Genomic DNA, 25,639 nt, shown 5'->3' with positions numbered 1-25,639 from the left:
GGAGACAGAACGCGTCTTCTCCCTGAGCGGATTGACGGCTGCGTGGTCCCATGGTGTCTATACCTGCGTACTATTGTTTGTACAGATGAACGTGGTACCTTCAGGTGTTTGGAAATTGCTACCAAGGATGAACCAGACTTGTGGAGGTCTACAATGTTTTTTCCTGAGGTCTTGGCTGATTTATTTTGATTTTCCGATGGTGTCAAGCAAAGAGGCACTGAGTTTGAAGGTAGGCCTTGAAATGCATCCACCTCCAATTGACTCAAATTATGTCAATTAGCCTATCAGAAACTTCTAAAGCCATGACATCATTTTCTGGAATTTTCCAAGCTGTTTAAAGTACATGTATGTAGTGTATGTAAACTTCTGACCCACTGGAATTGTGATACAGTGAAATAATCTGTCTAAACAATTGTTGGAAAAAGTACTTGTCATGCACAAAGTAGATGTCTTAACCGACTTGCCAAAACTATAGAAATTTGTGGCGTGGTTGAGAAACGAGTTTTAATGACTCCAACCTAAGTGTATGTAATCTTCCGACTACTCTATCACTTGTGAATGATGTCCAGCAAAAGAAACTGCCTTTGTTTTTTGCGTCTTTTCCCGAATCATAGTCGCACACCTCATGTAACCTAGCCCATAGGCATATATTTTGATAAGGTTTGTATCACAAGTAAAGTGGCCAAATAATTTCTTAAAATTGAGCACATTAATCTGCTTTACAAGGGGTGTAGAGCCTAACTGGCATACGTAAGCAGCGTGAGTTTCAAGTTTGGAGAAAATCATTTTTCTATAAAAATACACATTTTATAATGAAAGCATTACATGCATAATCACATTTGCGGTCAGTTTTGATAATGGTGTTTTCCCACTAACGTAACATTCGCCCTTATAGCCTACTACCATGTGCACATTGTTGCGCTTATAATGTAAAGAAATACAATTTTAACCTAAAATGTTCTGATCTGTTGCATCAGCTACATTGTGTAAAAAAAGTTTTTTTTGATGCTAGTGGTTGTATTATCTATTGCATTCCACAATTGTCTCAGACTATGTTTTGGGATATTTATTTCTCACATAGAATGTTGACTTTTGTACAATGGGGGATAGAAGATTGACATAGGTTAGTGATTTTGTTGTTCGTTAGGCCTACTCATCTTGTTGGCTGACAAAGTGAATGTGGACAGTTCTTCCAATATCTTCAATATGCACCTTGGAATTGGGTAAGGACCCACGCAGTTGTGTTCCCCGATGTGTCTGTTTTTCACTTGTAGCCTGTGAGAAAGACCCGATCATGTGATGGAGAGCCATGTGAGTGAGAGGTGCCTAGGAGCATGCAGCACTCAGGGAGAAAGGCACAACGCAGCACTCTCATTCACAATTTATCCAAATCTTGTCTGTATGATATGATTAATGATGATTTTGAAAAAAAGTTTGTAGAACAACTAAATTTACATGAATATCTTTAAATTAAGCATATAGGAGTACCCATTTATTTGTTAACCACTCAACACAGAATAGCCGCATGTGAGCAGTCCCTCACATCGTTTGGAGCTTTGTTCAATTCTATTCTTCATAGGGCACAACGCCCACTGGCCGCCAAAAGCATGGATTTTTAGGGTGCATTACTGCCACAAAGGGGATGCCGCTGTGAAATTTGAGGCATTATCAAGTGCTTGTCAAATTGTGAATGAGAGCCTAATGAAGTGTCTACAACCTGTGCAAGAAACTAAGCAGAACTCTTCAAATCATCATCATCAAACTAAGCAGAACTTTTCAAATCATCATTAGTCATTAGTCATACAGCCTTACAATGAATTAAACATCTAACCATATAGCCCAACGTTTGTAGAACTACATTTACATGAATAACTCTAAATTAAGCATATAGGAGTATCTATTTCTTTGTTAAACGCTCAACACAGAATAGAGCAGTCCCTCAAATCGTTTCGAGCTTGGTTCAATTGTACTCTTCATACTATAAAATAATGCCACGGAATTCTAAGCAAATCTTGTCTGCTAAATTAACTAGTGTAGCCCACAGCCATTTGGCATAGCCTGATCAGGACATAAGGACAACTCAAAGTATGCTATTCTGTTCTTCTGAAATAGACTACATAGCCCTAGTTACTGCACAGGTAAAGATCAGGTAATGTGTTACCGAAAAAGGTGAAAAAATTGTGATATAAATTAATTTCCCTGTAGAGCATATAAAATGGTGTCTGTATAAAACTCACCATAGAAATTATATTTATATTCTAGTAATTTTATGATTGACAATATGAACACTCCCTCCTTCCCCCTCCCCAGGAGACATGCTGCGTCCCCTGCTGCATGGAGAGCGCTACGTGGCCGGCTACGGGCTGCAGACGGGAGAGATCCACACCCTGATGTACAACAACCACCCATACCGGGCCTTCCCCGTGCTCCTGCTAGACACTGTGCCCTGGTACCTGCGCCTCTACATCCACACGCTCACTGTCACCAGCAAGGGCCGTGACAACAAACCCAGTGAGTACTTTAGTCCCGCTGTTCACCTGCTGACTCTGTTCCACCTAAGCCTGATATAAATGGCAGCTACCTATTGATAGCAGTTGAGGGAAAGGCCATTTCTTCCCACATGGGGGAGCGCATGCTTCAGTATCATAAAGCCTCATGCAGCCACAAAATGTGCCTGACCTAAAATGTTATATTTTGAAGAGAACTTGACAAAGCGAAAACAGGTTTTTGACATTTTTAGATATGTCTTAAAAATAAAGAACATACCGTACCTTATTTACGTAAGTATTCAGACCCTTTGCTATCAGACTCTAAATGAATCTCAGATGCATCCTTTTTCCATTTATCATTCCTGCGATGTTTCTACAACTTGATTGGCGTCCATCTGTGGTAAATTCAATTAATTTGAAAAGGCACACACCTGTCTATATAAGGTCCCACAATTGACAGTGCATGTCAGAGCAAAAACCAAGCCATGAGGTGAAACTAATTGTCCACAGATCTCCAAAACAGGATTTTGTTGAAGCACAGATCTGGGGAAGTGTACCAACGAATATCTGCAGCATTTAAGGTTCCCAAGAACACAGTGGCCTCCTTCGTTCTTAAATGGCAGAAGTATGGAACCACCAAGACCCTTCCTAGAGCTGGCCGGACGGCCAAACTGAGCAATCGGGAGAAGTACCCGATGGTCCCTCTGACAAATCTCCATAGTTCTTCTGTGGACATGGGAGAACCTTCCAGAAGGACAACCATCTCTGTAGCACTCCACTAATCAGGGCTTTATGGTTCAGTGGCCAGACGGAAGCCACTCCTCAGTAAAAGGCACATGACAGCCCGCTTGGAGTTTGCCAAAAGGCCCCTAAAGGACTCTTTAGCCTGAATGCGTCACGTCTGGAGGAAACCTGGCACCATCCTTATGGTAAAACATGGTGGCGGCTGCATCATGCTGTGGGGATGCTTTTCAGCGGCAGGGACTGGGAGACTAGTCCGGATCGAGGGAAAGATAAACAGCGCAAAGTACAGAAAGATCCTTGATGAAAACCTGCTCCAGAGCACTGGGGCGAAGGTTCACCTTCCGACAAGACAATGACTCTAAGAACACAGCCAAGAAAAACGTAGGAGTGGCTTCGGGACAAGTCTCTGAATAACATCTTTGAGTGGCACAGCCAGAGCTCGGACTTGAACCCGATTGGACATCTCTGGAGAGACCTGAAAATAGCTGTGCAGCAACGTTCCCCATCCAACCTGACAGAGCTTGAGAGGATCTGCAGAGCAGAATGGGAGAAACTCCCCAAATACAGGTGCGCCAAGCTTGTAGCGTCATACCCAAGAAGACTGGTCTGTAATCGCTGCCAAAGGTGCTTCAACAAGTAACTGAGTATAGGGTCTGAATACTTATGTAAATGTGATATTTAAAAAAAAAAAAAAACTGTTCGCTAAGGGTTGTGTGTTTGTAGATTGAGGGAACATTTATTTAATTTTTTTTTTAATAAGGCTGTAACGTAACAAAATCTGGAAAAAGTCAAGGGGTCTGAATACTTTTCGAAAGCACTGTAGTATCAATGAATTAATCAATGTTGGTATTATTTTCTCCTTCATGGCATGAAGAGTGCAATAGCTCAAACTGAAGAGGATTTATATGAGAAGATTGATTGGATTCTTTCTCTCGATGATATGTTTCACACCTTTTCAATTCAGACTCAAAGTAGGAACTTCATTATCATAATGTGGGATGGGTATACAGTTGAAGTCGGAAGTTTACATAGTTATGTTGGAGTCATTAAGTCGTTTTTCAACCACTCCACAAATTTCTTGTTAACTATAGCTTTGGCAAGTCGGTTAGGACATCTACTTCGTGCATGACACAAGTAATTTTTCCAACAATTGTTTACAGACAGATTATTTCACTTATAATTGACTGTATGACAATTCCAGTGGGTCCAAAGTTTACATAGACTAAGTTGATTGTGCTTTTAAACAGCTTGGGAAATTACAGAAAATGATGTCATGGCTTTAGAAGCTTCTGATAGGCTAATTGACATCATTTTAGTCAATGAGTTGTACCTGTGGACCTATTTCAAGGCCTACCTTCAAACTCAGTGCCTCTTTGCTTGACATCATGGGAAAATCAAAAGAAATCAGCCAAGACCTCAGGAAAAACATTGTAGACCTCCACAAGTCTGGTTCATCCTTGGGATCAATTTCCAAACGCCTGAAGGTGCCACGTTCATCTGTACAAACAATAGTACGCAAGTATAAACACCATGGCACCACACAACCTTCATGGAGCTCAGGAAGGAGACGCGTTCTGTCTCCTAGAGACTTTGGTGCGAAAAGTGCAAATCAATCCCAGAACAACAGCAAAGGACCTTGTGAAGATGCTGGAACAAACCGGCACAAAAGTATCTATATCGACATATCCTGAAAGTCCGCTCAGCAAAGAAGAAGGCACTGCGCCAAAACGGCCGTAAAAAAAGCCAGACTAACTGCACATGGAGACAAAGATCGTACTTTTTGGAGAAATGTCCTCTGTTCTGATGAAACAAAAATAGAACTGTTTGGCCATAATGACCATTGTTATGTTTGGAGGAAAAAGGGGGAGGCTTGCAAGCTGAAGAACACCATCCCAACCGTGAAGCACGTGGGTGGCAGCATCATGTTGTGGGGGTGCTTTGCTGCAGGAGGGACTGGTGCACTTCACATAATAGATGGCATCATGAGGAACGGAAATTATGTGGATATATTGAAGCAACATCTCAAGACATCAGTTTGGATGTTAAAGCTTGGTCGCAAATAGGTTTCCAAATGGAAAAGGACCCCAAGCATACTTCCAAGGTTGTGGCAAAATGGCTTAATGACAACAAAGTCAAGCTATTGGAGTGGCCATTACAAAGCCCTGACCTCAATCCTATATTAAATTTGTGGGCAGAACTGAAAAAGCCTGTGCGAGCAAGGATGCCTACCAACCTACACCAGCTGTCAGGAGGATTGGGACAAAATTCACCCAATTTATTGTGGAAAGCTTGTGGAAGACTTACCTGAAACATTTGACCCAAGTTAAACAATTTAAAGGCAATGCTGCCAAATACTAATTGAGTGTATGTAAACTTCTGACCCACTGGGAATGTGATGAAAGAAATAAAAGCTGTAAATCATTCTCTCTACTATTATTCTGACATTTCACATTCTTAAAATAAAGTGGTGATCCCAACTGACCTAAGACAGGGAATTTTTACTATGATTAAATGTCAGGAATTGTGAAACACTGCATTTAAATGTATTTGGCTAAGGTGTATGTAAACTTCCGACTTCAATTGTATGGTCTTCTCTATTCGCAACAGAAAATTGACAGTCAAATGATTTGGCGTAAATAAAAGCAAGCGTATGACATGTGAAAGCTTAATTACAATATTAGTGGGAATGGAATATAATTGGATAATTACAGGAAAGTTCAGATTGATGCAGCGTCTGGATCGCTATTTCTAAGATCAATATGGACAATGCTCTGTGCTTGAAGTTGAATAGGTACTTTACTAACAAGGGGGCTTTGTTAGAGCACTATTTAAGAAATGAGAGAGAGGCTTACCGGTTTGACAGATGCAATTATGTCATCCATATATTTTTGTCGATAGGCCTATAGCTATTTCCTCCCATTCTGTCATTATGCACTCCTGTGTCGGACTCGGGCCTCAAGTCTGGGGTGGAAAATGTACTTCTGAAAGTACCATGCTTAGATTCATAATGACATTTCAGATTGATTTCTTTGCAAACAGCGATAGTTTAGTTCCAAACAAGAAACACTAGTTTTGCTTTGGAGAAACACTTAATATTTAATTTATTTGTATGTAGGCTTATTAACATAGTTATTGGTGATTCTACCACTGTAATCAGATCTTCATTTTTATATTTTCAATAAATTAGCCCACTAACCACATGTTAATTGTGTAGTTTAAACTATTGTGTAGGGCTTTGAATTGGGCAGCTAGTAGGCTATTTGCTAATAGGCTAATTATGTTCAGCCCACAGACAAGCTCAGGAACAAATTGGCTGGAGGCCAAACCTAGCTGTATATTGTAAATTCAACCATCATTCAGATCATTTAATTGTGTGGATATAGGCCTAGTACTAAACTTGAAGAACTTGTGGTTTGTCTCTGAAATTGTAGTTGCTCACCAGTGCTATTTTTATTGCTATATAGCACTGGTCCTCTTACATTTAAATTCCAGGTTGCATATCACAATATTTAAGCGCATATCGGATGGTCTGCTCTGCCCGTAAGTCACACCAAGCATAGGGTCACTTTTTTTTGCATTTTTTTTACCCTGCTCTGTGTATTCAATGTATTCCATTTAAAATGTGGCTCCCAGTGTGGCTAGTTCCAGGGCTATTATGACACATCTGACAGTTCCTTCTCTATATGTTCCTAGGGCAAGTGCAGGGGGGTTGCCTAGCAACACATGCCTCGGCGGGAGACGAGGTCTGCATATTCCCATGATTTGTGAATCTATCCGGACAGTACAGCTAGCGGGACAACTAAAATGGCTTTTAAAAAATACGATGACATCTAATAGGGAGAAGTAGCTAACAAAATAACTACGTTATGGTATGCACTTATAAACTATTTACATAATAGAAATTTGTGTACACAATTCTTACTTACCTACTGTTTTATATTGATAATTTTATGCGAGAAGTTTTTCTTTAAGCTGTTGGGTTTCTCACCTCTGCTACACCTATATATTATGTTACTGTCACTATTAGGGCTGTGACGGTATTTGTATAACCATGTAATCAATGATATGGGATGATTGTTGTTTTAAAATCAACTTCATATTAGAGTCGGCAAACTTTACTCAAAAGCAGCAAATTAAAAGGAAGCCTGTTTTACGTCTAAACTCTGATATAAGGAGAGATAGCATGAGGAAAAACCCAGCTATAAAAAAAATGATTGGTGCAGTTGAGTCTGTTTCCACGTTAACATGGACTCTTTACAACATGTTTAAACTTGGCTGCTCCTTGGTTCAGCAAGCAAACAAATCTTCAGTTGCCTGGGCTATGCATAGGAGAATAATATATCTATATCTCTCTCTCACACACACACACACAGACAGTCATGGCCAAAAGATTTGAGAATGACACATATTCATTTTCACAAAGTCTGCTGCCTCAGTTTGTATGATGGCAATTTGAATATACTCCAGAATGTTATGAAGAGTGATCAGATTAATTGCAAAGTCCCTTTTTTCCATGCAAATGAGCTGTATCCCCCCAAAAAACATTTCCACTGCATTTCCTCCCTGCCTCAAAAGGACCAGCTGACATGTCAGTGATGCTCTCGTTAACACAGGTGTGAGTGTTGACGAGGACAAGGCTGGCGATCACTCTGTCATGCTGATTGAGTTCGAATAACAGACTGGAAGCTTCAAAAGGAGGGTGGAGCTTGGAATCATTGTTCTTCCTCTGTCAAATATGGTTACTTGCAAGGAAACACGTGCCGTCATCATTGCTTTGCACAAAAAGGGCTTCACAGGCAAGGATATTGCTGCCAGTAAGATTATACCTAAATCAACCATTTATCGGATAGTCAAGAACTACAAGGAGAGTGGTTCAATTGTTGTCAAGAAGGCTTCAGGGCGCCAAAGAAAGTCCAGCAAGCGCCAGGACCGTCTCCTAAATTTGATTCAGCTGCGGGATCGGTGCACCACCAGTACAAAGCTTGCTCATGAATGGCAGCAGGCAGGTGTGAGTGCATCTGCACGCACAGTGAGGCAAAGACTTTTGGAGGATGGCCTGCAAGAAGGGCAGCAAAAAAGCCACTTCTCTCCAGGAAAAACAACAGGGACAGACTGATATTCTGCAAAAGGTACAGGAATTGGACTGCTGGGGTAAAGTCATTTTCTCTGATGAATCCCCTTTCCGATTGTTTGGGTCATCTGGAAAAAATCTTGTCCGGAGAAGACAAGGTGAGCGCTACCATCAGTCCTGTGTCATGCCAACAGTAAAGCATCCTGAGACCATTCATGTGTGGGGTTGCTTCTCAGCCAAGGGAGTGGGCTCACTCACAATTTTGCCTAAGAACACAAAGAATGGTACCAACACACCCTCCGAGAGCAACTTCTCCCAACCATCCAGGAATAGTTTGGTGACAAACAATGCCTTTTCCAGCATGATGGCGCACCTTGCCATAAGGCGAAAGTGATAACTAAGTGGCTCAGGGAACAAAGCATCAATATTTTGGGTCCATGGCCAGGAAACTCCCCAGACCTTAATCCCATTGAGAACTTGTGATCAATCCTCTAGAGGTGGGTGGTCAAAAAAAAAAACACAAATTCTGACAAACTCCAAGCATTGATTATGCAAGAATGGGCTGCCATCAGTCAGGATGTGGCCCAAAAGTTAATTGACAGCATGCCAGGGTGGATTGCAGAGGTCTTAAAAAAACAAGGGTCAGCACTGCAAATATAGACTCTTGTCAATAACAGCCTTTGACACTTATGAAATGCTTGTAATTATACTTCAGTGTTCCATAGTAACATCTGACAAAAATATCTAGACACTGAAGCAACAAACTTTGTGAAAATTTATATTTGTGTCATTCTCAAAACTTTTGGCCACGACTGTACACATATGTACAGTGGCAAGAAAGAGTATGTGAACCCTTTGGAATTACCTGGACTTCAGCATAAATTGGTCATAAAATTTGATCTTATCTTCATCTAAGTCACAACAATGGGCAGTCTGCTTAAACTAATAACACACAAACAATTATACATTTTCATGTCTTTATTGAACACACCGTGTAAACATTCACAAAGCAGGGTTGGAAAAGTATGTGAACCCTTGGATGTAATAACTGGTTGACGCTCTTTTGGCAGCAATAACCTCAACCAAACGTTTTCTATAGTTGTGGATCAGACCTGCACAACGGTCAGGAGGAATTTTGGACCATGCTTCTTTCTAAAATTGTTTCAGTTTAGCAATACTCTCAGGATGTCTGGTGTGAACCGCTCTCTATGTCATGCCACAGCATCTCGATATGTGTTTAGGTCAGGACACTGACTGGGCCACTCCAGAAGGTGTGTTTTCTTCTTTTGAAGCCATTCTGTTGTTGATTTACTTCTATGTTTTGGGTTGTTGTCTTGTTGCATCACCCAACTTCTGTTGAGCCTCAGTTGGTGGACAGATGGCCTTATATTCTCCTGCGAAATGTCATCCAGATGCTCTTTTGCGAACTTCAGACGTGCAGCAATGTTTTTTTGGACAGCAGTGGCTTCTTCCGTTGTGACCTCCCATGAACACCATTCTTGTTTAGTGTTTTACATATCGTAGACTCGTCAACAGATGTTAGCATGTTCCAGAGATTTCTGTAAGAGATTTCTGAAAGGCTTTTAGATATACTTTTGTAACCCTTTCCAGCTTTATGCAAGTCAACAATTCTTAATCTTGGGTTTTCTGAAATCTCTTTTGTTCGGGGGATGGTTCACATCAGGCAATGCTTCTTGTGAATAGCAAACTCTAATTTTGTGAGGTTTTTTTTATAAGGCAGGGCAGCTCTAACCAACATCTCCAATCTTGTCTCAATGATTGTACTCCAGGTTAGCTGACTCCTGACTCCAGTTAGCTTTTGGAGAAGTCATTAGCCTAGGGGTTCATATACTTTTTCCAACTATATAATGATTGCTATTTGACCAATTTTTATGATGGTGACTTCAGTCATTTGACTGACAAAACCTCCATCCAAAATGCCATGACCTTCACATTTGGGGCGGCAGGTAGCCTGGTGGTTAGCACGTTGGGCCAGTAACCGAAGGGTTGCTGGATCGAATCCCCAAGCTGTCATTCTGCTCCTGAACAAGGCAGTTAAGTTAACCCACTGTTCCCGGTTAGGCCGTCATTGTAAATATTAATTTGTTCTTAAATGACTTGCCTAGTTAAATAAAGGTTAAAAAATACATAACAGCCCTAGTCGTCATTTTACTTGTCTTTCATTGTTGTGAGTAAATAAATACAATTTATCTTACTCCCCTCTTTTCTACCTAGGCTACATTCACTACCAGCCGTCCAAGGACCGCCTTCGGCCCCACCTGCTCGAGATGCTGGTCCAGCTGCCCCCTAACTCTGTGACCGAGGTGACCATGCAGTTTGAGAGGGCACTCCTCAAGTGGACCGAGTACACCCCCGACCCCAACCATGGCTTCTACGTCGGGTACCCTTTGACTTTGATTCATGTTCACTTTTTACAGAAACTGAAAAAGGGCAATGCTATGGGTGAAGTTCTGTACTCTATCTGTCTCTGTCTAATGAAATGCAAACTGTGATGGAAATTTTAGGTATAAATACATTTTTTAATGTTTGCCTAGTGCTGTCAGTTTTATAAGTGCCCTTTTCTCTTGTCTTGCTCCAATTCTGATTGGGGGCATTGCTGAAATTGAGATACTACTTGCTTGTAGTCTCTCAATGTTCAGGTTTGCAGTAGAAGATATTTGATTAAATGTTGTCCCTCGCTTCAGGTCTTCTGTTATCAGCGCTCTCGTGCCCAGTGTCGTTGCCATGGATACCAACAGCACTCGGGAATGCCCACTTTTCAGCAGCTTGTGAGTAATGAGGCTGTTTTTTTAAGTAGTGTTTGAGCACTTACGTAGTAGTTATCTTAAATGTGTTAGTTTATCACCTGAGGTAATGCAATTTGAATGCATCTCAAGGAAATTACACCAAATAAAATCCTATTTTAAAAGTAGTGTACTATTCCTCAATTCCATTGATTTGAAATGGAATTGACCCCTAACTCTCATACAGTGGTTCCTCCTTTAAAAGTTGCGAGCTTACACCGCGGGACTTAGAGGTACACCTTCATTGCTCCAGACCACCACAAGGGCGAGTTAAAGCACTCATTATGTGTTTGGGTCCCAAGGTTTTGATATGACCAATCATATCGTTATGTTTGGAGGAAAAAGGGGGAGGCTTGCAACCCGAGGAACACCATCCCAACCGTGAAGCATGGGGGTGGCAGCATCATGTTGTGGGGGTGCTTTGCTGCAGGAGGGACGGGTGCACTTCACAAAATAGATGGCGTCATGAGGTAGGAAAATTATGTGGATATATTGAAGCAACATCTCAAGACATCAGTCAGGAAGTTAAAGCTTGGTCGCTAATGGGTCTTCCAAATGGACAATGACCCTAAGCATACTTCCAAAGTTGTGCAAAAATGGCTTAAGGACAACAAATTCAAGCTATTGGAGTGGCCATCACAAAGCCCTGACCTCAATCCTATAGAACATTGTGGGCAGCTCTGTCAGGTGAATTTTGGCCCATCCCTCCTAACTTATTGTGGGACGCTTGTGGAAGGCTACCCAAAACATTTGACCCCAAGTTAAACAATTTGAAGGCAATGCTACCAAATACGAATTGAGTGTATGTACATTTCTGACCCACTGGGAATGTGATGAAAGAAATAAAAGCTGAAATTAATCATTCTCTCTAAAATTATTCTGACATTTCACATTCTTAAAATAAAATGGTGATCCTACCTGACCTAAAACAGTGAATTTTTACCAGGATTAAATGTCAGGAATTGTGAAACTGAGTTTAAATGTATTTAGCTAAGGTGTATGTAAACTTCCGACTTCAACTGTAAATATGTATGTATGTATGTATGTATGTATGTATGTATAACATTTCTTATCGAGCCGTGATGCTTGCAGATTAGATTGCCTTTGACGATCACTCATCTTCCTTCATCAGTGAGTCAATGGCTTGAATAGTCATTGACTCACTCACTCACGCGTTGAAAAAGAACAGGATGGAGTCACAATCCATGCCAGCCACACCTGTGTGCTCAGGAACTCCACCTCCTACAGGAAGAGTCAATATACAGTACGTGGCGGGTTCGTCAGGTTTTCGGTTCACCCTGACATTTCCATTCCTCTTCTGACAACAGAACTTGGCCAACTGCTCACCAGGCACAGCAAGGGATACCCGGACTGTTCTGCTATTCCAAGGATGTGTAACCGAAAAGATACCACGTGTGGGCACAGAATACAGTACATAGCCTTCCCCCTGTGGGCCTCTATTTCAGCATTGTTTCGCGCTGCTCTGAGACAAGCATGGAGAAACGAAAATTTCAAATATTCCATTATATGTGTTGACTGAATATAAGTAAGTGATGTCTGCTAAATAATCAAGTTAGGTTTCTCCAGAAATAAATAATTCTAAATAACTGGCTTTATTTACAAATTAGTGAGAATGTCTCACCCCATGTTCAAGAATGGCCTTTTTCTCACTCATGCTGGGTTAAATGAAAACGAAATCTCCAAAATATTTGTACTTTTAAAACAGAGATTTCTTATTATTATTAATTCATTTATAATGATATAAAAGCCCCTTTAGATATTCTCACAGATCCTAACGGAAAATGCCCCTTAGATATTAATATAGAGTCCTCAAATCCTCTAAATGTAATTATTGGCTGAAAGTCACATCATTGAAAACATATTTTAAAATTCATTGTTGGTCTTATTTATTTAAAGAGCATATTGAAGTTAGAAGCAAAAGCCTACAACTATTTTAGTACTGTTTCGGCTGCTCTGAGACAAGCACAACACAGAGATTCTTTAGCTAAATAGCCCTGTACTGAACTGCCGGACATCACGTTGTGCAGTGTAGAGGTCGACTGATTTAATCGGAATGGCCGATTTTAATTAGGGCCGATTTTAAGTTTTAATAGCAATCGTTAATCTGCATTTTGGGGCACCGATTATGGCCGATTGCATTGCACACCACGAGGAGACTGCGTGGCAGGCTGACTACCTGTTATGCGAGTGCAGCAAGGAGCCAAGATAAAGTGGTAGCTAGCATTTAAACTTATTAAAAAACAATTCATCTCAACATAATCACTAGTTCACTACACATGGTTGATGATATTACTAGTTTATCTAGATGGTCTTGCGTTGCATATAATTGATGCAGTGCCTCTTAATTTATCATTGAATCACAGTCTACTATGCCAAACGGGTGATTTAACAAGCTCATTCGTGAAAAAAGCACTGTCGTTGCAACAATGTGTACCTAACCATAAATATCAATGCCTTTCTTAAAATCAATACACAAGTATATATTTTTAAACGTGCATATTTAGTTAATATTGCCTGCTAACATGGATTTCTTTTAACTTGGGAAATTGTGTCACTTCTCTTGCGTTCTGTGCAAGCGGAGTCAGGGTATGTGCAGCAGAATTGTACATAATTATGACATAACATTGAAGGTTGTGCAATGTAACAGCAATATTTAGACAAATAAACGTTTTGTTTTCTAAATGATTTTACCATATTACTTACCTAAGGCTTGTATTTCTGTGTGTTATTATATTATAATTAAGTCTATGATTTGATAGAGCATTATGACTGAGCGTTGGTAGGCAGCAGCAGGCTCGTAAGCATTCATTCAAACAACACTTTCCTGCATTTACCAGCAGGTCTTCGCTGTGCTTCAAGTATTGCATTGTTTATGACTTCAAGCCTATCAACTCCCGAGATTAAGCTGGTAATACTCAAGTACCTATTAGAACATCCAATATTCAAAGGTATATGAAATACAAATGGTATAGAAAGAAATAGTCCTATAATAACTACAACCTAAAACTTCTTACCTGGTAATATTGAAGACTCGCTTTTTTACATGGCACATATTGCACTTTTACTTCTCCAACACTTTGTTTTTGCATTATTTAAACCAAATTGAACATGTTTCATTATTTATTTGAGACTAAATTGATTTTATTGATGTATTATATTAAGTTAAAATAAGTGTTCATTCAGTATTGTTGTATTTTATATATATACAATTTGCCGATTTTTTTAAATCTGTAACTGCTTTTTTTTGGTCCTCCAATAATCGGTATCGGTGTTGAAAAATCATAATCGGTCGACCTCTAGCTACAGTGCCATATTTTCTGTTCCATCCTAACAGTTTTTCATTGAATAGAAACACCATCATTTTAATCAAATGAATTAAGCAAGTACCAGTCAAAAGTTTGGACAAACCTACTTATTCAAGGATTTTTCTATATTTTTACTATTTTCTACATTGTAGAATAATAGTGAAGACATCACAACTGTAGCAGGTGTAGCCCATCATGCCAATGTTTCCTATTAGCAGGACAATATACTTTTTATAACCCCGCTACTGGTGTGAAAATCCCCCAACTTGCAATGTATTTGATGCTTAAAACCTCTTGCAGCTCCCCCCCTACTTTGTGCAATTTCCACCTGAAGACATACCCAAATCTAACAGCCTGTAGCTCAGGCTGGCCAAATTGTTGAAGGTATACATTTTGAAACAAATAACTATATACAAAATACCAAAATGGTATTCTAACACACACCCCCAAAAAAATTGAGGGATTTTTTTTTTTTTTTTTTAAACAATCATTATTGATTTAAAAAATATATATATACATTTACAAAATAACATGGGTAACTATTTACACACTTTCAATATTTGGAAGACCCTCAGTCCTCTAACAAATCAAATATATTTATATAGCCCCAGCCTAAAACCCCAAACAGCAAGCAATGCAGGTGTAGAAGCACGGTGGCTAGGAAAAACTCCCTAGAGAGGCAAAAACCTAGGAAGAAACCTAGAGAGGAACCAGGCTATGAGGGGTGGCCAGTCCTCTTCTGGCTGTGCCGGGTGGAGATCAGTGGTTGTAGAGGGTGCAACAGGAAAGCACCTCGAGTAAAAATGAACAGTTTAGGGTTCCCTAGCCGCAGGCAGAACAGTTGAAACTGGAACAGCGGCAAGGCCAGGTGGACTGGGGACAGCAAGGAGTCATCATGCCAGTTAGTCCTGACACATGGTCCTAGGGCTCAGGTCCTCCGAGAGAGAGAGAGAAAGAGAGAATTAGAGAGAGCATACTTAAATTCACACAGGACACCGGATAATTCGGAGTCAGTGTCACTGTGAAAGAAAATGTTCAGTTAGAATAGTTTCACATATGAGCCCTGTATCAACAGGTATAATAAACAGATACATATAGAGAGTTGAAGGTTGAATATATTATTATATTATTATTACCTGCTAGATCTACTGTCTATTTTATATTTTGACATTTCAGCTAGATCTACTGTCTTTATTATATTACAACAGACCAGCTGTATCTACTGTCTCCATTTCACTTTGGCCATTGATGTGGTCCTGCCCTCTCCTCAACAGCCTTAAATAGGCTATTTCATGTGGGTTGGGGTAGGGCGGCAGACACACGCATCTCACATTTCATAACATTAAATGTTTATATATTGCTTCTAAAATAAATAATCACAAATATTATTTTATATTATTCATTTCAAACAAGGTCATTAGCATGATAAGAACTTACCAGTCCAAAATGATGTCCTCTCCCGTTCAAAAGATATTCCTCCACAATCGCTAAATGAAGCGTCCTACAACAATCTCTCTCAACTTCCCAATCAATTTATTCTAAAGTTGTGTGTACATCTGTATATCTAGACTTGACTTAGTCGCTATAATGATTGATATATAAACAGCTGAATCTGCGCGTTCACCAAACAATGCAATGCGTAATATGTGTTTCTCCTTCCGGTATGAAAATTCAATAGCGCATGACTCTCTTTACGCTGGAGCTTACTACATGGGTTGGTCTTGCAACACATAAACATGGCGTATTGCCGTTTAGCTCAGCTCATTGGCTATCTACCCAGCTAGATTTCAAGACGATCAGTGGTCATTGGGTTAAAAGACAGTCAATCAACGAAACAGCGGGCAAATCATTGGTGCACAATGATGTCATTACTTGTCTTCAAATCAGTTTCTTTCAGTCAATACGTCCTGCGAAATGGCCCATCACGTTTGATTGTGTTACAAACAAACCAGTTGATTGCAGTGAAACCAAACATGACTGGAAAAGTCACTTTCTGTGTGGGTGATTTACCTGGAATGTGTCGTCGTCAAATGGAATGAGACGGAATTCACTACACAAGCGGTTCACAAAATGTTTCGTGTTAGGCTATAAAAACTGATTTTATCAAACAAAAGATAATTAATTGTGTAGCTATGAGCATTGGAATTGCAAACAGGCAAAGATCGTCAAAGGTAAACAATTTATTTTAATGCAGTTTGTGATTATGTTACCCCTGTGCTGGTTAAAAAAAAAAAATTATGGGGCTCTATGCTCAGATAATCGCATCGTATTCTTTCGCAGTAAATCCTTTTTTGAATCTGACAACACAGTTGAATTAGCAAGATTCTAGGCTTTCGATACATGGGAGACACTTGTATTTTCATAAATGTTTAATATGACTCGAGGTAAAGTACTCTAAAGTGTTACATTTCTTACTCAAAACAGCAGTACATTATTTGTTCATCAACATCTTTATGCTTTCATTAATAAAATAAAATAACAAGAAAAAAGTACATTCAAATGTGGATGTTTATATTTCACTTAATATCCATTTGGGTCTTGGTTAGACAAGAATTAGAAAATGAGGGTGCAGAAATGTTATGCTCTTAGTGTAACCCTTTTTTAACTAGGCAAGTCATTTATGAACAAATTCTTATTTACAAGGACAGTCTACTCCTTCCTCGTAAATAGCCCAATACTGTACTGTCAACGTTCATTTTCTGTTCCAGCAAGTACCAGTCAAAGGTTTGGACACACCTACTCATTCCAGGATTGTTCTATATTTTTTACTGTTTTCTACATTTTAGAATAGCAGTGAAGACATCTTGATTCCATATGTGTTATTTCATAGTTGTGAACAAATTTCTATTTACAGAGACAGCATACTCCTTCCTCCCCAACATGGATTTGAACCCCGGTCTCACGCGTGCCTTGCATTCTGTAGTACAGACATGGCCTGCTCTCCCTTATGTAAGGAATTGGGCACATTCCAATGTTTACTACAGTATGTAGGCACAGTAGCCTAATAAACAAATAAACACATTTCGTTAATAAAATAATGATAAAAAAATAATTTTTCAAATGCAGAAGTTGATTTAGTTATGGGTCCATAACAAGTTACTATGGGAATAAATATCACTGATTTACAGAAATATTGGAACAAAGTTGTCTAATGAAGGCAAACCATTTAGAATCCTCCAATCCTATAGCCTACTCCCGACCGTCATGTTTTACAACGCCATATTTTCCATTCCATTCTAACGGAAACCCTGAGGGTTTCGTTTTTCATTTTTTCTCTGAATAGAAACACCATAATATTAATCAAATAAATTTAAGCCAAATTTCTTAATCAATCCCATATTGTATGTTATTACAAAAAAGGTTTTAAATTATCTGGTAATGCCAATAAGGAATACTATCAAATGCTTCTCAAAGATGCCATCTGGGGATCAAACTAGCAATAACTTGCAGTAACAGAAAAAATGGCTGAGAATTAAATGATGTGCCACAGAATGCTGCGGCAGCACACAAGGTGTACTCCAGTATGACGCAACTTTTAAAGGAGGAACCACTGTAGGTTATTGTAATAAGACATTTAATTTGCATAGGACTTTTCTTTACAGAGGAATCTCACTAGCTCTACATTGACAAAAATAAAGGCATTCAATTTTAAATATTAAAAACACATTTTTTACATTAAACATACCTCATCTTGTCTTTCTTCACAGTTTCCCCTGTAAAGAGGAGTCCAGTTACTTCATGCGGGTCTACACGGAGCCCTTGCTGGTGAACCTGCCCACCCCTGACTTCAGCATGCCCTACAATGTCATCTGCCTCACTTGCACCGTGGTGGCCGTGGGTTACGGTTCCCTCTACAATCTCTTGACCCGCACCTTCCAGGTGGAGGAGCCCAGTCCGGGCCTGGCCAAACGCCTAGCCAACATCATCCGCAGGCTACGGGGTGTGCCACTGCTGTGATGAGCCAAAATGCTAACTTAAACAACAACAACAGCAGAGGTCGGTGGCTACATCACTTGGGAACTATGAATGTAAGTTTCAAGAAGATAACGCTTTAAGTGCTGGAAGCTTCGACAAAGAAAATAAATTACTCTTTAAGTTTGTTTCGTGAATGATAAAGGAGTTGATGAACAATGAAGTCTCTAATGAAGTGTCATGGATTCGATGGACGTTAAAGGCTTTTTCTTGCCCGTGAGAAGCAAAAAGGGTGGCCTTTCTTGAGTGCACTACTACTGCTGTTGGTCTAGTTAAACAGAGAATAATGTATTTTTCATGTTTAAGGCAGGAACCAAAGTGTTTGCTCCAGGGTTTCAGTGGGGACAGATGGCTGCAAGAATCACAGCAAGCTCATATTGGTTCCTGGAAAAAGTAATTGTCTGTTATAGATCACTAGGAAGCCATTGCTCTGAGATCTGGGGCCGTACGTATCAAGCGTCTCGGAGTATGAGTGCTGATCTAGGATCGTTGTGTTCTAGAAAACAACTGGTCCTAAATCAGCACTCCTTCTCTGAGACGTTTGGTAAATTTCGTCTCCAGATTAATCTCTTAAATCTTTCCTGAGATAAATAAGATTTGTGTTTTTAGTTGATGTTGAAATGCTAAATGCACTGACTTACAGAACTTTCATAAACAGTTGTCTTTTGTTTTGATACGTGGGATTTCGTATCACATTTGTTCATTAATCATAGAACCAGTCAAAACGTTTGCACTTGTAGAAAACCCCAAAATCTCTACAGGAAACGACTGTTGATTTTAACTTGCGTTTGTCCAAATTTCTGTTTGAAGTTGTAGTGTTCTCTAATTGGCATTACCTTTTGGTAAGCCTTTGTAGCACAAATACCCAACAGACAACATTTAAAACGATGAGTTTGCCATGCATTTCTATTAGGAACTTGACTAAGGCTAAGCACCCTCCATGCATTTACTTTTTAACACTGCTCGTTCTTTGTATATTAAACTGTGCTTGATAGATTAATTTTACTGAACAACATTCAAATGTGTGAACATATATTGGGTAACCTTGGGTATATAAAAAAATAATACATCTATAAAACTGGTCAACTGACCAAACATTTGTCATTTTTGTTTTAATCCAATGGCTTTAAGGCAAGGCACCACATCCTAATAAGGTACATCCCCCCCCCCCTTATTCATATCACAATTTTACCAGTTGAATGTAGACACAAACATAATACTTTTTGTATTACAACTTTCCTGAAATGTTGTATTAAAATATGCAAATGAGGCTCTCAATAAATATGTCTACATTTGCATATACTGCAAATCTGTTTTTCTGGACACTGGATGAAGTCAGCCTAAATTATTTGGTGTAATTTTGTTAAGACACTCCAGGATATTTATCCACGTGTTGTGGATAAATATTGTTTTAATCTTTCTATCTGTGAAATACTAAAGTCACATATGTAAAAATGTATTTTAGGTGCGTTTTTTTTTTTTTTTAAGAAAATGTGATCTAGAATAAAACATTTACAACATATGAACAATTCCCTCTACACAAGTCTGGAGAATATATCTAAGGATAACCACACAAAATTTGGTGAATGCAGAAGCTTCTGAAGCTGAGAAAAAAACATGTTTTCATGTGGGAAGGTCTGACTTTTGGGAAATGGCAGTTAAAGAGCAGTACAAGGAATTTATCTTAGCAAATGCAAAACACCTAATTAGACCCAATCGCAATCTCTTCAAAGTTAGTTATTACATATAGTCCAGATTGTAACTTTCTCTACGAAATGGGTTTTTAATAGCCTGACGACTCAAACTGAGTTCTGGTCTTCCGCTGCTCAATTGTTCCCTACATACAATCTGAGACTGCAATCATTGAAGTTGTTTTGGGTGATGTCAAAATGAGGGAGGGGTGTTGTACAAAGCAAAGTCATTAGTGATTGAATTGTCTCTAACCAATCACAGTATCAAAGCCAATGATGCATTTTCAAACTTAGCTTTACCCACGTGTGTTCTGCTCTGGCCCAACCCATCGTTTTTTGGGACCAATTAGATGGTCTAGAATATATTTCCGTGTAACGTTTTGCCGGAGCAAGTGGTTTAGGTAGCCAGGCAAGGCTTTTGAATGATGTATTACTAAATGTAGTAAGCTTCGATATTATGGATTTATGTCCATTTGAATGACGGTAGTATGATAAACTAAATCAAATAAACATTCACATCAAGTTTTGACATTTTTATGTTTACTTTTTGAAATAACTAATTTAGGGACAAAAATACCCAAATTCTAAATCGATAAGTAGATGCAAACAAAGTAAGTTAATCCTGTGGTGCCTCGCCTTAAAAGAAGAAATACATGGAGGCTTATAGAGGGGCCATGTGAATCTCAATTGTCTCAGACTAGGATCAGGTCACTCCTGTCCATATAATATTATCCATTATGATCCAAGTCAAAACTCATTCTAGATCAGCACTCCTACTTTCGGTTGATACATACAGCCCTGTATCATTGAAAATTGAATTGTGCCCTTGATGAATGCTGTGAATCCCTGCTTCTCAGTCTAAAACATTATTTTTGGACTGCTAGGAGAACTCTTGAGGATTCCTGAGAATAAATTATGAGGAACCACATGGCTGCAACTAAGCATGGATCAACTGTATCAATATATAGCAAAAGAGTATTCACGACATACAGGGGTATCATCACCCCAAAAATCTGAGGGGGCACAAAGTACGTAAGGATGGCTTCGGGGCGCCCTGGAAGTTGGACAACTTTGCATTTTTCAAATACCTGAAATCGCATTTTCCTGCAATCTAGAGCCATAATCATTATGCTTAATTCTATTTTTTATTTTAACCAGTTGCATCTCTAGGGGCGCTATTTCATTTTTGGATAAAAAACGTTCCCGTTTTAAGCGCGATATTTTGTCACGAAAAGATGCTCGACTATGCATATTCTTGACAGTTTTGGAAAGAAAACACTCTGAAGTTTCAGAATCTGCAAAGATTTTGTCTGTAAGTGCCCCAGAACTCATTCTACAGGCGAAACCAAGATGATACGTCAAACAGGAAATTAGCAGAATTTCTGAAGCTCTGTTTTCTAATGTCTCCTTAAATGGCTGTGAATGCGACAGGAATAAGCTTAGACCTTCTGCCGTTTCCCCAAGATGTCGGCAGCATTGTGACGTATTTGTAGGCATATCATTGGAAGATTGACCATAAGAGACTACATTTTCCAAGTGTCCGCCTGGTGTCCTGCGTCGAAACTGGTGCGCAAAGCCATGTGCAAGTATTTTTCCATTTGATTGAGAGGGGAAACCATTTTCCACGAACGATATATCATCGAAGAGATATGTGAAAAACACCTTGAGGATTGATTCTAAACAACGTTTGCCATGTTTTCAGTCGATATTATGGAGTTAATTTGGGAAAAAAGTTCGCGTTTTGAGGACTGAATTTTCGTTTTTTTTTGGTAGCCAAATGTGATGTACAAAACGGAGCTATTTCTAATACACAAAGAATCTTTTTGGAAAAACTGAGCATCTGCTATCTAACTGAGAGTCTCCTCATTGAAAACATCTGAAGTTCTTCAAAGGTAAATGATTTTATTTGAAGGCTTTTATGTTTTTGTTGAAATGTTGCGTGCTGGATGCTAACGCTAATGCTAACGCTAAATGCTACGCTAGCTAGCTACTTTTACACAAATGATTGTTTTCCTATGGTTGAGAAGCATATTTTGAAAATCTGAGATGACAGTGTTGTTTACAAAAGGCTAAGCTTGAGAGATGGCATATTTATTTCATTTAATTTGCGATTTTCATGAATAGTTAACGTTGCGTTATGGTAATGAGCTTGAGTCTGTATTCACGATCCCGGATCCGGGATGGGGAGATCAGAAAGGTTAAAGACTTTCTGCATGCTCTTGAGCTGTCTTTATCCTCCTAACTGATGTTTCTTTTTTTAAAGAAACAAAATATGCTACCCTGCATCTCGGCAAAAATCTTGGTGAAAGATTTAAAGAAATGTGAGTCTTCGTCATTACACTTAGTTATTGCTTGTTTTTCTAAAGTCTACCAACCTTTCCAGAAGGCATGCCAGCTAAGTTAGTTAGACAAGCTAGCTACTCTTACTTAACCTGAAAAGGCTTCTTGGTAACTAGTTATGAGGTTGGGAGATTGGGAACCTACAGTATCTGGGCTAGATGAAGCCAACTTCATAAAATTGCTAGGTGGGGTTTTAGGCTGGGTTTCTGTGACATCTGCTGACATAAAGGAATTATAAATACATTTGATTGATAGTATTACATAGACAAATCTGAAGGGGCCCCTCTGATGACATGTCATAAGCATTCAAAACGACTGATGTAATTTTATGACAAGCCACAGAGTATGGATCTAGGTAACATTACATTTCTACTTGAATGTTCTGTTTCATGGAGAATAGATTTTATTTTACCTTTATTTTACAAGGCAAGTCAGTTAAGAACAAATTCTTATTTTCAATGACGGCCTTGGAACAGTTCTGTTCAGGGGCAGAACGACAGATTTGTACCTTGTCGGCTCGGGGATTCGAACTTGCAACCTTTCGGTTACTAGTCCAACGCTTTAACCACTAGGCTACCCTGCCGACCCTTTCCCTATTCTATCTGATAGAGTAGACAATGTGTCATCACTATTCATTCTATTTCTATCTGTAATGTTTAGAATGTTTCACATCACTGAATACACCCCAGGTCCAGGAGTTCACTTTCTGTATTCCATTTCAATTGCCCCAGTTATGGGGGAAGTGCGTGTATGTGGAGGGTAGGGGAGGGAGCGGCTGATTCTTTTCTCTATAAACAAACTTGGCCTAACTCCTGCCAAGTTCCAGCAGAACAGACAGACAGACACAGAGATCCCTTTCTTTGCCAGCCAGTCATTTTCTCTCTTGCATGTGTTTGGCACTCTAGAGTGGAACAAAAAAGCCCTCTGCATTCCTAATCAGTGATGGTCATGTCCGGTTTAATAGCTCTGCTTAACTCTGTCCGTTTAGGCAGGGAAGTGGGTATACCTTGGCAGGGAGCATAGACACTTTGTGCAGAGTTGAAGGTTAGGGGAGGTGTAATAGCACACTAGAAGGTTTTCTACAGCTTTTCTTTAGACCAAATCACTGGTCAAATAGAAGTATATGTACTGACTCTGGTGGACAGCTAGGAAACGTGTACATACTTGAGCAATTTCCATTCTTGGAGTGTTCCATAATTTGTTATTGTAGCTCAGTGCTGCCATAAAAAACCCATAAAAAGGCATCTCAGACACTCAAGACTTCCACCAACAAGGTCATAAATGCACAGGAATGTATTTAAAGGCTACACAGATGGTTTTATTGATTGGAATACAAACAAGAACAAAAAACACCCCCTCTTAAAAAAAAAAGCCAACAAGCATTCTTGTTCTTGAAAGAGAAGGAGTCTATTAGCATTGTCACTAATCTCCCGACCCAAACCTTGCCGTCCTATGAACATGGCTCGCTGCAGGCGTGGCCGCAGGTTGTCCGGCAACACTTCTGTTCTTCTGGGCACTGGCCGTCATGGTAACAGTACTCAGCACACATAGGGGTCCCCTTGGGCAGGGCACATCGACCGGGCTTCACTGTGGTAACAGAAAAGAGGTGTTCAGTTATACTGTAGCAACATTGGTCTATAGTAACAACTTGTCTGTCTACACTGACTGTTCCCATTTTGAAGTCTTACTATTACAATGCTCAAGGTCATATAGACATACATGGCTCTGGGAATTCTGAAGTGTTTCAGCTCTAAAAAGAGTATATGAAATGGATCTTCCCATGTGCATGACATGTACATAACTAGCCCAGTTTCTTGTTTCCAGAGTAATGCAGCAATAATGGATGGGGTGTATCTGTCTCTTTGGGACCATCTCCTACCTGTGTAAGGTGTAATGCACTCATGCCCACATCCGTTGTGGCAGCATTTTTCATCATTGGAGCAGTCACTGTCGTTGGAACAGAACTCTGCACACATCCCTGAGCCCCATAGTCTGCGAGGGCACATTCCTGGCTTTGCTTTTGGTACACAATTTGCAGAGCAGACATGTCAGGGAACCCAACTTACTGCAAAAGGACATGAACATATGGATACAATTGGACTACCATTTTCTGAAAATCTCATATATGTGTGATAGCCTACTATAAATATGCATTTGCATTTGTGGGAAGAATGCAGACTCCAAGTATTTTTGTGTCTAAGTATAGGAATCATCAATGTTTTTCACATATCACCCATGAAAATGCATGACAGCATTCTGAACACTGTTAATAAACCAGTCAGGTTCTTACTGAAGGCAGGTGGGACACACACGGCGCCACAGTCAAAGACACAGCACTTGTCATCTCCAGGACAGTCCTCGTCACAGACACATCCCTTGTGTGACGGCACGACGTTCAGAAGCCGTGGGCAGTGACCTGCCTTCTGGAGGGTCGGCACTGTGAGAGAGCAGGAGGAATCGTGAACTGTGGAGACCTCATATCAAGTTAATTACGGTGTAATTACGCAGTAACACAGCAACCTTGTGGCAATGGGTTACAAAACCAATTTCAGCTAATATTTTTTTCTCTCAACAGAAGCTTTTTAGTTCACACGCAGATTTTGTATATGCTTACAACCAGCAAATGAAAGTCATATATTTAGTAAGTAACAACAAAATAGGTTGCAAATGGGCTTATGCACAACTATAGCCTAGTGTGTCTCACCACATAGGTACGCCTACAAGAAAGCAGTCAAATGTAGTAGGCAATACTTCAAAAAATCTGTTTCATGACAAATAATGCAAAGTAATTAGAACAACTCACCTGTAGATTTGCCTCCAGTTTCAGCAGCGACTATTTTCAAATCTACAATTGCCAACAGAACAATAGCCAAAGCACAAAGCGCTGAGGAATTCATCTCCATGCTGACTTCAAGACTGGAGTCTACTTGTTGGAGCAAATTCTCCAAATCGATTACATAAAAAGGGGGAGAGACCAAAAGAGAGAAGAATGCACAGGGAACAATGCGCCTGTAGGGTCCCTATGCCCCTCAATTTACATTCCGAGTTCGGAGCCGAACACGCGCTAAGGTCACATGTAATAACAATAATTCATAGATGGAAAAAGGGGTCCCCCAAATGGATATAAATTCATAATTGGACAGAAAGGGACTCACCTTTCCCAAATCCATGAGCATAAGCAAATATTGTTAACCTAAAACTA

The 25,639-nt window shown here is 39.6% G+C and overlaps 2 protein-coding genes across 2 annotated transcripts in view; one reads left to right on the top strand and one right to left on the bottom strand.

Annotated features, from left to right (window-relative positions):
• Positions 1-19,731, top strand: part of pigt (phosphatidylinositol glycan anchor biosynthesis, class T) — a 30,085-nt gene extending 10,354 nt beyond the window's left edge. Inside the window, exons 9-12 of the mRNA XM_021565618.2 lie at positions 2,311-2,511; positions 10,540-10,705; positions 11,010-11,093; positions 18,142-19,731. Coding sequence (XP_021421293.1) covers positions 2,311-2,511; positions 10,540-10,705; positions 11,010-11,093; positions 18,142-18,391 — 701 coding nt within the window. The 3' untranslated portion in view covers positions 18,392-19,731. The remainder of the gene's footprint in view (positions 1-2,310; positions 2,512-10,539; positions 10,706-11,009; positions 11,094-18,141) is intronic.
• Positions 19,732-23,733: 4,002 nt separating this feature from the next.
• LOC110491827 (whey acidic protein) lies at positions 23,734-25,411 on the bottom strand. Its single transcript, XM_021565617.2, has 4 exons — positions 25,241-25,411; positions 24,728-24,874; positions 24,317-24,454; positions 23,734-24,024 (listed from the first exon to the last, which is right to left on the bottom strand). Exons 1-4 carry the CDS (start codon positions 25,338-25,340, stop codon positions 23,888-23,890), a joined length of 522 nt encoding a protein of 173 aa, XP_021421292.1. The 5' UTR covers positions 25,341-25,411; the 3' UTR covers positions 23,734-23,887.
• Positions 25,412-25,639: the final 228 nt, after the last annotated feature.

Source organism: Oncorhynchus mykiss, chromosome 16, assembly GCF_013265735.2.
Source record: "Oncorhynchus mykiss isolate Arlee chromosome 16, USDA_OmykA_1.1, whole genome shotgun sequence".
Taxonomy (NCBI): domain Eukaryota; kingdom Metazoa; phylum Chordata; class Actinopteri; order Salmoniformes; family Salmonidae; genus Oncorhynchus; species Oncorhynchus mykiss.
Note: the sequence above shows the minus strand (reverse complement) of the source record. Positions and strands in the feature narration are given on the sequence as shown.